The sequence below is a fragment of the Amphimedon queenslandica genome, unplaced genomic scaffold (genome assembly GCF_000090795.2).
Source record: "Amphimedon queenslandica unplaced genomic scaffold, v1.1 AMPQUscaffold_13452, whole genome shotgun sequence".
Classification (NCBI taxonomy): Eukaryota; Metazoa; Porifera; class Demospongiae; order Haplosclerida; family Niphatidae; genus Amphimedon; species Amphimedon queenslandica.
Genome location: NW_003546312.1, coordinates 19,135 through 34,856, shown reverse-complemented (window position 1 = coordinate 34,856; position 15,722 = coordinate 19,135). Strand labels below are relative to the sequence as shown.

The 15,722-nt window shown below is 36.2% G+C and overlaps 1 protein-coding gene across 1 annotated transcript; it reads right to left on the bottom strand.

Annotated features, from left to right (window-relative positions):
• Window positions 1-581: 581 nt before the first annotated feature.
• Window positions 582-13,404, bottom strand: LOC109581235 (uncharacterized). Its single transcript, XM_019995179.1, has 33 exons — window positions 13,296-13,404; window positions 13,118-13,248; window positions 12,757-13,050; window positions 12,479-12,710; window positions 12,325-12,426; window positions 12,182-12,274; window positions 12,018-12,134; window positions 11,842-11,961; window positions 11,618-11,740; window positions 11,273-11,398; window positions 11,108-11,227; window positions 10,935-11,063; window positions 10,514-10,885; window positions 9,008-10,404; window positions 8,842-8,959; window positions 5,221-8,784; window positions 4,680-4,886; window positions 4,490-4,630; window positions 4,276-4,434; window positions 3,706-3,864; window positions 3,489-3,656; window positions 3,277-3,435; window positions 3,032-3,187; window positions 2,632-2,790; window positions 2,399-2,566; window positions 2,193-2,351; window positions 1,884-2,023; window positions 1,702-1,828; window positions 1,467-1,637; window positions 1,237-1,404; window positions 1,097-1,157; window positions 824-1,040; window positions 582-775 (listed from the first exon to the last, which is right to left on the bottom strand). Exons 1-33 carry the CDS (start codon window positions 13,342-13,344, stop codon window positions 713-715), a joined length of 9,669 nt encoding a protein of 3,222 aa, XP_019850738.1. The 5' UTR covers window positions 13,345-13,404; the 3' UTR covers window positions 582-712.
• Between the last annotated feature and the right edge of the window lie 2,318 nt (window positions 13,405-15,722).

Below are 15,722 nucleotides of genomic sequence, written 5' to 3'. Positions count from 1 at the left end.
ATAATTGGAGTGGGTAATGGTGATCCATCGTGTCATGAACCCAACCAAGCTCACTGGAGGAGTGCTTATCATGGATTAGCTAGAGTTATTGTCCAGGTCACTGAAGATCATACTTCTAAATACAGGGACCGTATGATAGAAATAGATAGAGATGGAGGAAAGCGTACACACATATTTGATTCGAATACAGTGGGTCCTAATTTAGATGGTATAGTAGTAGAGGTATCAGCTCCTGGTGTAGGTAGCTCTACAGTTACTATTCCTGTTACTACTGATGTTGATGATTATAACATACTAACTGTAGCTAAGAACTCCTTGAAAGCTACATACTGATTAGCAATGCTGCCAGCTAATATTATCTTGCTGTAACTTGTAAATAATTTTATAAATTTACTTTGCTTCTCTTTTTCCCATTTTGATTTTGATTGCTTAATTATGAATTTCAAAATAATTTTCCCAAATTATTATTTCAGGCAATTTTAAAATGAAATTTTCCCTGTTGGCTTCTTGTTATTGCCACAGGATGTGTGACAGAGAAAATGCTGCTTACCATCAATATGGCAAAGTTTTGTCAAGAGATCCTCCAAACAAAAAATGAGTTCATGCTTTGCAAACAAGAATCAAAATAATTAGCTATTTATAATTGTAATTTATTCACTTCATTATTCAAAACTACAAAAAATGTTTTAAACAATCAATTGGAGCCTCAGATTTAGTTTGTGCATTGATGAGACCAGCAGCGGAAATTATTCTTGAACCTCTCACGCTCAGAAACCTTAATAAGAAAGTATATAATAATTTACAACATTTTAGGAATAATTACTGTTTGATAAATGGCATAATATGATCTCTGCACACAGCGTCCCCATCTTGCCATGCAGGACTCATCCACTTGACCATTAAGCAATGGACACACACTAGGACAAGAACCAGGTAATGGAGGGAATGGTAGATCATTATATGAATAATAACAAGCACCACAATTGGATAGAGCACATCCTCCAGGACACCCTTGAGTACTGCCAGGAAGAGATGAGGGTCTATACGGAGAAGAATATCATGTGACTGGTGGTCATGTGATAGGTGTATTTCTTACACAGAACATGTTCCCCCTCTTTGGATGGTACAATACTCTGGAGTACAAACTGGATAGCAATCTACATGTATGCAATGTAATTGTAAAATCCATTGGCTATAATGCATCTAATTATAAGCTTTACTGGTAAGTATGCGTACCACTACACTTGTCTTCACAGTCGTGTTGGGTAAAGAAATTATTTTCATTAGGGAAGCAACCTCCATATGAAAACTGTTGACACAACTGACTAGTGACATTGTAATGGTATCTTGTAATACTAGCAGTACAGGGACCTCTCTCTGGTGCTAATGTACATGGATCAGGCTCTATTAATAAAAAAAATTAAAATTAATCCACTTTTGCCCTCCCTCATTAAATATCCTCTTACTGGGACAATTTTTAGGTTGCACACAGCGATTGTTCATTTCATCAATTACTTGACCCAGTGGACATGAGCAGCCAGGCTGTCCCTCACCAGCACACAGAAGGTGAGGATTTGAGCAAGTCTTTGGACAACTGGCCTTTACATCATTATACTCTTGACCAACAATAGGACAATCTGAACAAAATTAGAAAAATATTGTTGCATCAAGTATAACCAGATTCATTTCTTAAATTGTTACCTTTACAAAATGGACAGTTACAATTATCATAAGAGAGTGATGTACAATTATTAGGAACTGGATCACATGTTCCTTGACAAGGACACTGCTCTGGATAAACGCACCTATTAATTGACTCATCCAATACCTATAATTAACACACAGTGACAATGATGATGATTCACAATATTAAGTTATATCACCTGTCCAGCAGGACAAGCACAGCCAGGTACACAATAGTGTCTACTGCAAACAAAAGGTCTTTGGTAACGAATATCATCACAAGTACGTTGACATGAGGCACCACATTCCTTAAATATTTGACCCCCAAAGGGACATGTCACTATTGTTATACAAAAAAATTAACTTATAATGAACTACATCTAATTTTTATCAATGTACTACAGATACAGATACTAATAAAACAGGTACAAATTTGTCATTTATATACATTTAGCATCTCAAAATGATTGCAGAGTAATATGTTATAGAACAACAGCAATTTTTCTTACTGCAGAACTCAGTGACATCAACATTGTTCCAATAATACTGTGCTTTACATTCCCCACAGACATTCAGCACACATTCAGTTGGTGGTAGGTTAGGGCATGTTCTATAATCACATGGATTGATGAGACACTTCACTGGTGCCTTGTCAGATGGACAATCACCTAAAGCAATCATTAGAAGATAAAAAGCATCACTAATAATCACTTACTGCACATCATTGTTATATCATGTCCTGTACTGTTATAATAATGAGCAGAGCACTCTCCACAATAGTTAGGCATACAGAGAGCATTGTCAAAATTAGGACAATGTGTAGTGCGGCAAGGATCAGTATAGCAATCAACCACAGTCACTCCAACATCACAGGTTTGACTACCTATTTATACATAATGATAAACTTAAGCTTCAAAAAAGCAGACTATTATAATTCTTGTTCCTCACTGCATGTTTGAAGGCAGCTTCTTAATGAGTTGAAGTTATTCTTGTTGCCTTTACAGCCTCCATATTTGAACAATTCACAACGACTGCTTTCACTGTTAAAATACCATCTACTGATGTTATTATTACAAGAGCCAACATCAGGAGGAAGAGAACACACATCTACAGTAATGATAATACAAGTACCTCACTGTATTATTATTGTGTTACTTTGATTAATTAATAACTATTAAATTCTCAGCTATTTTGAAAAATGCCCAGATGCTTTTTCGAAAAAATGCATAATTATTTTTTCAATAACTATGACTCAAAAATTTGTCATCATTGACAAACTGATGCTTTATACGTGAAAATAACTGAAAATAATTTCATGGCTGATTTTTGAGCAAAATCATCAACATACCACATTGATCAGTGACTTCTTCCAATCCGACATAATGCTTAACAGTGCAATTTGAGCAAGAATCAATTTCACAAATCGAGTTATCATGAGCATCACAAGAAGCACCCATACAAAGATCACCACTACAACTCAAAGCAGTCTCACTTGATTCACAGCCTAAAGAATTATCAAATGAAGACATAATGCACCAAAACTTTAACAGGCAGTGTAGACTAAACTATAAATATCATCACTCATTAGCATACCACATGATTGGATGCACTGCTGTAGACTAATGAACCGGTTAGTGTTACCACTGCAGCCACCATATAAGAATAACTCACAACTACCAGAAGAAGAGTTATAAAACCAACGGGGGAACGCACCACGACACGGACCAATAACAGGAGGAAGACTACAAGTATCTGTGGATCAGGAATCATGTCATGTAGGGTATAATAGTGTACAAGATACTTACCACAGGATGATGGCAGGACACATTCCTTATTAATCTCATCATATATGGTATCATCAGGACAACCACAGCCTGGTACACAGGAAGATATGGGACATATTGGCTCTGGAATACGGCAAGTTGACAGACAAGATGGTGCACATAAAACAGGTTCTAAGCCATTACTGCAAGCTACAAACAAACTAAAAATAAGACTGCTATAAAAGGAATATTAACTTACAGCATGTTTCAGTCACTTCTTGATCATTGTAATAGTATCTGCTAGTACAATTACCACAATAATCAGGAAAACACTGAGCAGTAGGAGCAGATGGACATGTATTAGACTGACAAGGATCATTGGTACACTCCAGCAGACTGGACTGATTCTGTGGGCATCCTATAATAAGTATAAACTCTTAAAGCTGGATTACATTATTTGTCATTGTGATAAGACATGATATCAATGAAAACTTCTGATATTAAAATAAACTGTTAGATACGGTCACTATCAGGGTTACCCACAAAGCATGCTAAGTGAGCTAAACAGCATGATACATGAGCTGACAAGCACTACAATACAGTGCATGGCACTTGGAGCAACTTTAAAAATTCATAAATAATCTAAATTTGATCAGGATCAGCTCGAATGGGAAATTTTCTCATAGTCATTTTTGACGAAATTTGTGTCTTCTTTTTGAGAATTATAGATATAGTACTAATAGATATGGTCCTTGTTTACAATTAAAATAATATACTAGTGTCACAAAAAATTTGTGATCAAAAGCATGTAAACAGTGATAGCACTTACCACAAGTTTGAGAGCACTCATTTAGTGAAGGGAAATTATTCTCATTTCCATCACAACCACTGTACAAAAATGGTTCACACTGCTGCAGGGAACTATCATAATAAAATCTAAGATACCCTTCATTACACGAACCAATAATTTTAGATTTTTCACATGGATCTACATGTTAAGAAAACAAATAATTAATTTACCAAAAGCTATACTACAAGCTAACTTTTCGAACATAGAGGATCATCATTTTCTGATGTGCAAGTAAGACACTCAATTTGGCCAGGAGTAGGTTGATAAGTGTCACTAGGGCATGGTCTACATGGCATTAGCCCATTTGATGAGTTATAATTAACAGGACATAGCTCTAAAATTGCAAAGTTTTATCAAATGCATAAACATTATAATTTCCTTACCTGTACACTGATCAAGAGATTTAGCACCAGTTATGAATGTAATGTGATTAACAGGACAAGGCTTACATTGTCCGTATGATCCTACTATATCCTGATAAGTATGGAAAGGACAAGGAGAACAGCGTGGCACTCTCTCAATAATAGTTCCGCTACCAGTCACTCTACTCTCAACAATGACAGCTTGCTCTTGTCCTTCAAGACAATCAGCTAAAAATGAAAAACAAAATTTTGAATAATATAGTTAAAAATTATGCCATTATACATGCCCACACACAGTACACTCATACATTCAGTCATTCTTCCAACACTCTTATGCAGGGTTCTATCTAGGAATTTTTGTTTTGGGGGAAGCCCAGAACGATTGACTGGGGGAGGTTGTGTACATACATACATGTATGCACATGTACAGTACATGCATGCAATTACAGAAGTACACAGGGGGGAAGCTTGAAGTTTTGGGGGGAAGCTGGGGAAGCTTCCCCCTGCCCCCCCCCCCACTGGACAGAACCCTGCTCTTCTGTCATATGCATAAAATACTTACAGCATAGGAATCTGTTAGAATGAAGCTCTTGACCAGGTGGACACTGTATTTCTGGTATGTCCACGCGAAATGAGCTACGTCTATATTGATACTCTGAGTCTTCATATTCCAGTATAAAATCCTCAGAATTGTCTAGAAATCTTTCCAAATCATCTCTTACTCTGTTTAATTGGATTCTAGAATTTGTGAGGTTGTTCACAATAGTTTCTAAATGAATATTTTGAGGTATTGTTACATTGGGACTGATTAGTTTGAAACTAATGACTATTTCTTCATCCAGTATAACATCTGTCACTCCAATCTCCTCTGATAATACCACATCTCCAAATGAAACCCCTTCTTCAAACTTATTCTTTAAATCTTCTTGTAAACTAATGTCTCTTTCACTCAGCTCAGTACCATTCTGTCTCACCATTGATATTTCTACATTATATGCTAACACTCTTACTGTTACTGATACAAGATGGAGTGAGACTGGGTCTGATGAGAGGTTACCAAAATCATTATAAGCTTCACACCTGTACTCTCCTTCATCAGATTGTGATGGGCTCCTTACAAGAAGTTCATTTGTCACTGCTCCTATTACCTCTCTCCATTGTGCTCTAGTAGATGATCTGTGATACCACCTCCAACCAGGATCTGGTCTCGATGTAGCATTACATGTAAAGTAGGCTCCATTCTCATCTCCCATGTATGTTATGACTGATGATGGCAGTTGATAATACTGAGGAAGAATGAAAACGTGAACACTTGAGTTTGTTGAACGGGCAGTACCAACATCGTTTGTTATCTCACAACTATAATTACCTTCATCGAATACTCTCATATCGTTAAGCACTAATGTGTGACTGTTAGTGTTTGGTACTGCTACTCCATCTTTTCTCCATAGATATGAAACTGGTAGACTGGAGTTACCTCTGCATGTTAGAGTTAGAGCAGTATTTATTTGTACACTAGTCTCTGCTACTGGATGTACAATCACTTGTGGTAGAGTAGAGCACCAGTAGCCATTATCAAGCATAGCCTGTACAAGAGATCTAATAGGAGTTAGTTTGTTCCTAGAGTCAGTGAAATTGGTTAGTTCATTGCTTGCTAGCTGTAGCAGGAGTTGTGAAGCTACTGGCAGACTCTGTGATAGTAAGGTTGTGATCTCTGATGGTACAAAAGAAAGTAAGTTTCCCAATGAGCCATTCAATACTAATATACAGTCAACCAGTCCTGAGCAGGGTCTGTCAGCTACAGTACCATTACCTTGAAGCAATATCTCTAAACCAGACCTCCATTGCATCAGTAGTGTGGCTTCAAGTGAATCCAAGACAGACTGTGCTTCAGTTTGTAAGCTCTTGTATGATGATCTAAGAGAACTTAGCACTTCATCTTCCACATTACCTAAATCTCCTCTACTTTGTTCTATTTCTTCCTGAGTTATATCAAACAGTTCTTTAAGACTAGTATAATTACCAAGACCTGTTGTGTTGCTCACTGAAGTTGTGTTAAGAGTGACATTAGACGATTCTATTAGTTCTTGCAGAGACACTCGTATATCCATTCCACTCATTTCAGCCTCTTCTAGTGTAGTATACATGTATTGAATAAATTTATCTATGCTTTTCAATTGAGCACATTGAATTTCAAACTGCTCACGCCCTGGTTGATTCAGCTCTGTTTGCCTTCTCCTTCTCCTTCCCTGTGATGTGAAAAGGGAGTCAATTATATCGTTTACGAGAGTTTCGATTTGCAATGAGAACTGAGTATTGAAATCATATGCATAATTTAATTGCTCATTGCTCCTTTGGGGAGTGTCATAGGTTATCACAATTGGAAAAACTGAAGGATTATTGTTTTCACTGACTAATACTGTGAATGTGATATTTGTAACATTGAATACGTTATTGCCATACTGTTGTGTCAGGTTGTATAACTTTAGATCATTTTTGATTTCTTCCAGTATCATTCTGTGACTCTTTTCTACTGCTTCTTTATATTGAATGATAAGCCTATGGAGTGATTGTGTTGAAACTAGTGTCTCATTAGCTAATTGCTCACTGCGTTGAGCTTCACTTAGTCTAATTTCTAACAACTCCACTTCAGCTCTTGCTCTATTTCTTTCTCTTAATGGTGCCACCAGTTCACTCCTCCTTATTTCAAGTGCTCTTAATGATGCTTCTCTTTCCCTGTTACAATCAGCATTAGAAGCAACACAAGCAGCATTAGGCCCTCTACGTCCACATGGATCAATATATTCTTCAGTTTCTTCAACTGTTGCCCCATACTGACTAACGTTACATGAAACCTTGCATGGACGCTCAACAATAGCTTCCCTATAATTAAAAACAGGGCGAGTAGAGCTTACTGACTTGCAGACAAATGAGCAGCTTTCTCCATTGCATAAGCTGTCTTGACAATTTTCTAGTCTATTTTCACAGCATCGTATGAATTTCCACACCCTAGCAGGTACAGAGTATGGTGCTACTCTAACACTAACAGTAACATTACATACTGAATCACAAACTCCTTCAGCTTCATAGTATACATCTCTGTACACAGTTCGTTTTCTTGTAGCATTCTGACACTCCAAAGGACAAACCTGTACATCACAGACGTCATTAATAGCATCTTCTGCTTGTCTTATTTCACTTCTGGCCATTGTAACATTTAATTCAGCTAATCGCAAACGTTCCCTTGATTCTGCAAGGTTGTTCTGCACTGCACTGAGTTGAGTAGAAGCATTACTGAAGGCCAATCTAGCATCACTAAGTTGACCATCTGCCCTTATTAGTCTAGCTGTAGCTTCAAGTAATTGTTTATCAGCTTCTCCTTTTCTCATGTTTGCTTCATTTCCTAATGTAGTGATCTTCCTTGTTACATTCCTTTCCATTGTATCCACAAAGTATCCATTACCTTTTGGAAACCAGCCATTTATGCTAACTGTCAAGTCTCTCCACTGCCTGCTAGTATTAGCTCTGCCTTGAATAAATGCAGTGAAAAATTCTTCATTGAATAGTTTAATTGTTAACCCAAAGCTAAGCTCCATGGTTCTTAGTCTGGCTTGTGTCACAAAAGTATTATCAAACATTGTCATTTCTAATGAGTGTATCAGGCCTACTTTCCCATTAATGTGCTTGTAAAAGCCTAACGACAATGCAGTATTATCATAACCTGGTAATAATTGAATAAATGTATTCAATCTTAACCGACTAGCATTCAATGAAGAATGAATGACGAGACCAAACTCAGCCATGGAGAAGAGAGAAGTGAAGTTTTCTGGTTTAATACATAGTGTATCATCAGACATTGGAATATATATTCTGTGAGCTAGATCTAGAGTAGTAAATATTAATGCATCAAACGATACATCAAGACATTCAGAATAGAAACTCAACCCATTCATATCTTGATTACTGTTCAAACTAAGGAATGCATCAACTGGACACTGAGGAGTGTCTGAAGGTAGTTCCAATACACTCAAATAGAAAGGCTGGTCTTGTTGTGGGGTGTATGCTAATTTGAATGATACTCCATTTGTTGGGCCTATTGAAGAACAGCTTGGTGGTGGAGAGTTTTCTATATAAATTTATAAAATGAAATACACGAGTTATAAATTGTACCATATAGATCTACCTTTATGATGTATTGTGATGTTGGTTGAAGTTTTCTTTAGCTCTAATTTTGCTAAGCTGCCAGTTACTCTTGACATCACTACAAAAGTGCAATCTCCATGAAGCAGTGCTTCATTAGCCTAAAAATTAAAAATTAAAAGCTATTCAATTTCAGCATAAAGACATACTTTGTCTTCTGTAATGTATTTATATCGAATAAATCCACTAAAACTTAAATTAACATTTGTGTTTCCATGAGAAAATCTTCCTTGAGCACTCTTCATGTTCACTAGTGTATCATACTGGAAGTAGTCTTGAGAGTATCTTTGCATGTATGAGTAGCCATTCCAAAGTTTTGCTTCTAATACTGTTTTTTGTAATGTCTGGCTGAGTGAGACACTATTAAAGTTAAATGTCCACCCCTTCTTGATGTAATTTGAGATAAAAGAAATACTATCAATACCATCTTGAGCTGAAGGAGGTAGTCCAATGTAGACTGGTGACCTTTGACCTGAACAAACATGAACAGCAATGCAGTAAAAATCAGATGATGATGGAGAGTTAAGAACAAAAGATTGTTCATTCTCCAATGTAAGGTTTAAAGGTCCATTGTGCTGTAATACAAGAAATCGTCCTTCGTTGTTATCCTCAATGACTAATGATTCACAACCTTTCTCATCTATTAACTTAGCTGGTGATACTAGTTTAGCAAGATAATCAGTACTGCTTAGTTTATTAATGGCATCAAGATCATCCGTTATTGAGATGTTAAACCAATTTGGAAATAGACTTGTCCTTATTGATGACAAAAAGGAATCTGTCAGTGATTGTCTCCTAACAAACTCACTTAAGTCATCAGGAGTAGGTATATGCCTGTAACATTTATCAGTAGAACTCAGTGGTTTCAATTTATTATCACAATTATCAGTACAAACAGCACGAGCAGGTGAAGGTAGTGCAGCATTTTCTGAAGTTATGTTTACACCAGCCAGTGAAACTGGAACAATTAGGTTATCATAAATAATGAAAACTATTCCTCTTGTTGTACGTAAAGATTTATCCCATGAACAAGATGAGTTTAACTGCACTGCTAATGTTTTATCATGGCATATTGATGTAAAAATATTGGAGCAACAGCTTGGTTGAATAGATCTATTGCCAAATTTATCAAAATAAGGTGATGACTGAGATTCAGAAACAACAAGTATAGGAACAGGAGGGACTCCATTAAGCTCAAATACATATGATCCCGGAAAAACACCTCGCAAAGTGACATTCTGACTAGTTTTACTCTTACTAAGATTAAATCTGCAAGGAGAAGCAAAATAGGTCAAAGTGCCACCAGAACTACTACAATCTTTAACATTATATGTTGTATCATTATCAGGTTTTGCTCTGATAGTGATATTTTTGAACTTGAATGATATCACTGGTCCAATAGGATCAATAAGCACTAATGCTCTTTCACACGTCCTTCCTTCATAAAGAGTGCCAGTACAATTACATTCAAATCCTTCCTCAGAATCAACTCTTAAACATATGCCATCATGAAGACAGCGATTCTTAGATTCACAAGGGTCCTTTTCTGCAATTAATAACAAGTAAATGTAACAGCAAGCATTAACATTAAATTTTTTAGGTTAAAGCAATAAAATAAATCTATGTGTTTTAGAATCAGTGTTTTATTCACTAACCTTCACATTCCTCAGTGTTACTCCACATAGTTCTGTTTTTAGATGACAAGTCACAAGTCACAGTACTAAGAGTACCATTAGTGCTAGCTAACTTATATCCATCAAAACACCTTACAGTACATTGTGACTGATACACTCCATCACAAGGTAGCTGCAGGTAACCATTACTTGGTGATGTCAATGTAGGACAAGGAAGAGGAGAGCAATAGGGAGGGATTCCAGACCAATGTCCGTTTGGTTGGCAGGTGCGTGAAGATGAATCGCTTAATACATATCCACTGTTACAAGTATAATGACATGTATTATTAGTCCTGTTACCGTTACAGTAAAGGTTTCCATTAATTGGTGGCAGTATGACTTGGCATGCTTTAGCTATAAATATTGTGCCCAATATAACAAAAATGTAAGTAAAATAGCTTACGTTCACATGTCATGCCATCCCTGCCATATTCAAATCCTTCTTTACAAGAACATGTATAGCCGCCTAATGTATTCTGACACACTTGATGATCACCGGAGCAGATACTAGGATTCTCGCATTCATCAATATCTGATCATATAAATAGAATATCAGAGAGAACAAAGCTTAATTACCAAAACAGAAATATTTGAATCGTTTTTCATAACCGTTATTACAAGAGCAATCATAAGACCCTTCAGTGTTAATGCATATTTGAGAGCAGCTATTAGCATCAGTATCACATTCATCAATATCTACAAATACATTGTTGGTATATATAGATAGTGAGTTGGTCATACCTATACAATATCCTGATTCGTTCTTGTGATATCCATTAATACAATCACAACTATAACTACCATGTGTGTTGAAGCAGTTGCTATTGATTGGGCACAGGTTAGGATTCTCAATGCATTCATCAATTTCTATTTAATTTAAAGTTCACATAAATACATTATGGATACAGTGCAGTTCCATGTGTTCATAGTATAATATTTTTGTGATTATGAGAAAAAATAGACTTTTGTAAATTAAATAGTAGCTAGATTTTGTAAATAAAATTATAATAACCATAAAGTTCTTTAAGAAATATAAGATATTGGACCATGGAAATTTGGAGCTACCACTGACAGTTACCACCTCACCTTCACAATAGCGACCATTAGCATGTAGCCTGAATCCTGACCTACATTCACAGTAGTAGCTTCCATTAGTATTTATACAGCTATGATCACAGCCACTAATATTCAAATAGCACTCATCAATATCTATGAGAAAACACCTCCTAGTTATTACAGTAAAACTAACACAGATTAAATAGAGCCCAAACTTGTAGATAACAATAAAAGGAATTTTAAGTTCTCCTTACCCAGACACAGCCCATATTCAGTCATAGTGTATCCATCAATACATGAACATGTGTATGAGCCCAATGTGTTGTTGCAGAAGTGTGTGCAATTATTAGAGCCAGTCTCACATTCATCTATATCTAAAATAAGCAACATTCCTCAATCACATTAGTGTAATAATGTTAAATGCCATTACCTCTGCAGGTTGAATTATCACTCAATATCTCATATCCAGGACCACAATAGCAGGCATATGAACCTTCTGTATTATTACAAAACTGATCACAGGCAACATATGTACATTCATTAATGTCTATATTAGAAAATAAACGATACTTATAATGAGTAATGTATGCATACCTGTTCTACATCTTGAACCAGTCCACCCAGGATCACAAACACAATTATTGTTTAGAGTGCAAGTGCCACGTAAACATGGTGGTGTACAAAACACTATGAAATAAGAATCAACACTCCAATTGATGTCATCACAGTACATGTACCTTGATCACAGTGATCACCAGTCCAACCATCAAAGCATCTACAAACATTATTAGCAACGCATGTCCCATTACCACATGAGAAATTACAGACTGGGACTATTGCTACAGAAGATATGTGTTACTTACAGACATATGCAGGTATAATAACACTTACCAGAGTCAATCCTGTAAACAACATTGTTCCAGCCTGATATGGCACCATCACAGTCAATATTAACAGCTAGGCTGGCATTGTTTGACAATGGATGCTTTTCATAAAATGTACCATTTACACTGAAACCAATACCAGCACCATAGGTTGTCCATCTTATGAGTCCACACCGATAGGTAAATATTGAATATGTTCTTCTTCCTTGCACTACAACAATAGCTTGGAAGTAGTTTGACTATAAATTTATGTATTTTGAGGATTATTTAATATTTATCATTAACCTGATGGAAATCACAATTTAAATCAGAAAAAGGACATACATCATGCCAATAAGCCCACAACAACCAATCAGCACTGAAAGAGACACCAGAATGACTAGTTAAAAATGCATTAACTTGATTGATGAGAGAAGATGATCCTGATACTATTTGATAACGTAACTGCCTTGAACCAGTCATCTGTATATCATCCCAAAATGGAGCAACAATAGTTAAATTATCACTAATAAGATCAAATTCCACTGGTTCATAAGCATCAAACCCGCGACCAAAGCTAACCAAGCCATTGCTACTAATCTATAACATGAACAATACCAATTAACATTTCATTTGCATTACAGATAAATTTATCTAGTCGCCTCACATAAGCATTACTGAAGTCAATGCCTCCAAACTGAAGAGTAGTTGGCAATGCTACATGAACAGAGTCATCATCTACATCAGTAAACACATTATAGTCAGGAGGAGACACAAAGGGAAGATACTGTTGAGCAACTGCAATAGATCTGAACTTAATCTTATTATTATAAACTAGTATTTACCTGTAGAAGTAAGGGATAAAGTGCTCCACAGTAACAGATAAAGTATCATAATCTGTAGACTTTCAAATAAAATACTTGCAGAACTAGATCTAACAGCTCTAATCTAGTCTAGAGCAATAGGTTGCATCTTGATGTCTATCTATAAGGAGGAGTGGTCTACAGGCTTAGAATGATAAACTATTGATCATAATTATTGATAGTGCTCGAGACATTGTACATTGCCTAGTGTTAACAAAAAATAATAGTTAAACAATTTTAAGTGTCAAATCTTTTGTTTGCTTAGATCTATAGTCATTAATTTAGTGATACCAATCTTTAAAGGTTGAGATTCCACTGCTCTTACTGGATAATATAACTAGCTTTCCCAGTGAGTTTTACCATAATATTAGGATCAGTTTGCTTTGCGTTGAATAATACTATAAGTTTGTGGTTTACAATCTTTACGCTGCTTTAGTGTCTGCACTTGCTTTGACTTAACTGATATCCTCATACCTGGCCATACTGAACTGTGAGCTGAATTGGATGATAATATTCCTAACAGAAGAGATTTGGGCTCAAGAAAGTGAATGTATAGAGAGATCAGGTAGATCTAATTGTTGCACACCTTTTTAAAAATGAGAACAATCAATAATAACACACACACACACACATACACAACACAGGCATGCATATATCTAGTTATTAGTTACTAGGCATGCACACCCAGCCAAATACAGATAGACAGACAAACAAAGTCTGTTCCTGATGTTGAAGGGATTATTAATGTAGCATTGGTGATTCCAAATCAGGGTTGATCACTCATACATTACATCAACATCACTGATTTATCAACATGAAACAATTTATCAGACAGAAAGTAAAACATACATGTACATGTTACAGGGTAATGAAATAATTTGCAATGCTTTAATTTACTTCGCATATCACATAAAGCACAGAAGTACATGTTAGCATAATAAACATGTAGCAACAGACTCTAAAGGTAGAGTGGGTCACAGTTCATCAGTGAATTTGTCCTTCAGTATTGTTAGTGGTCCAGTGAATAGGCAACAGTGATCTATAGTGTCATGAGCACAACCAAGCTCACTGGAGGAATGCTTATCATGCATTAACCAGAGTTATCATGGATACAGATGGAGGAAAGCATACACGCATATTTGATTCCAATACAGAGGGTCCTAATTTAGATGGTATAGTAGTAGAGGTTTAGGTAGCTCTACAGTTACTATTCCTGTTACTACTGATGCTGATATTTATAATGTACTAACTGTAGCAAAAAACTCCTTGATAACTTAATACTGAAACAATGCTACAGGCTAATAGAGCTATTATCCTATAGATAAGCTCTGTTTCCTGTTAAATTTCATTTTAAAAAAGGATTGACATTGCACCTAGTGTACCAATTACATTCCTTACTGTACATATGTTTCGACAATGTCATAATAATGTCATAAAATATGAATTTCATATAAAAGTAATGAATTTCTTATTTTGTGTCAGCAATTTTTAAAATGACCTTTTCACTGTTGCTTCTTTTTGTTATTGTTGCAACAGGATATTGCTCAGAAAGGGAGACTGTCAATTTTGATTTTGCCTGGAGGTTTAAACTAGGTGAAGGGGTTATTCCACAATGTCCTGAAGAAAATTTTCCTCATAATTTAAGTGGAGTGCAGTGCCATCAGCTATCAAAAGGCAAAGGAGCTAGTGATGCTGATGACTGTCGTGGCATGTGCTGTGCTGATGTCATGTGTGCCATATGGCAGTATTCTAGAACTGCTGGTTGCTGGATAGGCCAGAGTGATGACTGCAAGCAAAAGAGTAATGGCTGGGTTGGTGGTGGTAGAGAAGTTCCTGCAAAGCCACTGCCACCTCCCAAGTACACAGAACGTGATTACAATGACACTGACTGGACAATAGTTGATTTACCTCATGATGCACTCATTACAGGAGAGTACTCTGAGGATGGACCTCAAAAACAAGCTTTTTTACTCAAAAACAAGACAAACTATCGTAAGCACTTTTCAATTCCTACTGACTGGAAGGGCATGTCTATATGGGTCTACTTTGAAGGTGTTTTTAGAGCTACTACTGTTTATTTTAATGGAGAAAAGTTACTGTATCATGATTCTGGGTACACAAGCTTTGGTGTTCGTCTTGATAATGCCTCAAGTATTTATTATGGCAATGGAGAAGAGAATGACAATGTACTGGCTGTCTTGAGCTCTTCAATTGATGGGTCAGGCTGGTGGTATGAAGGAGGGGGAATATACAGACATGTGTATTTGATCAGCACTTCTCACGTTCATTTTGTCAATGATGGTATTTATGGCACTTCTAGTCCAGAGGGAGCAATTAACTCCCATGATGAAAATGATAGATCTAAAGGTCTCTATTCTGATTCTGCAATGATCAAAGTCATAGCAGAAG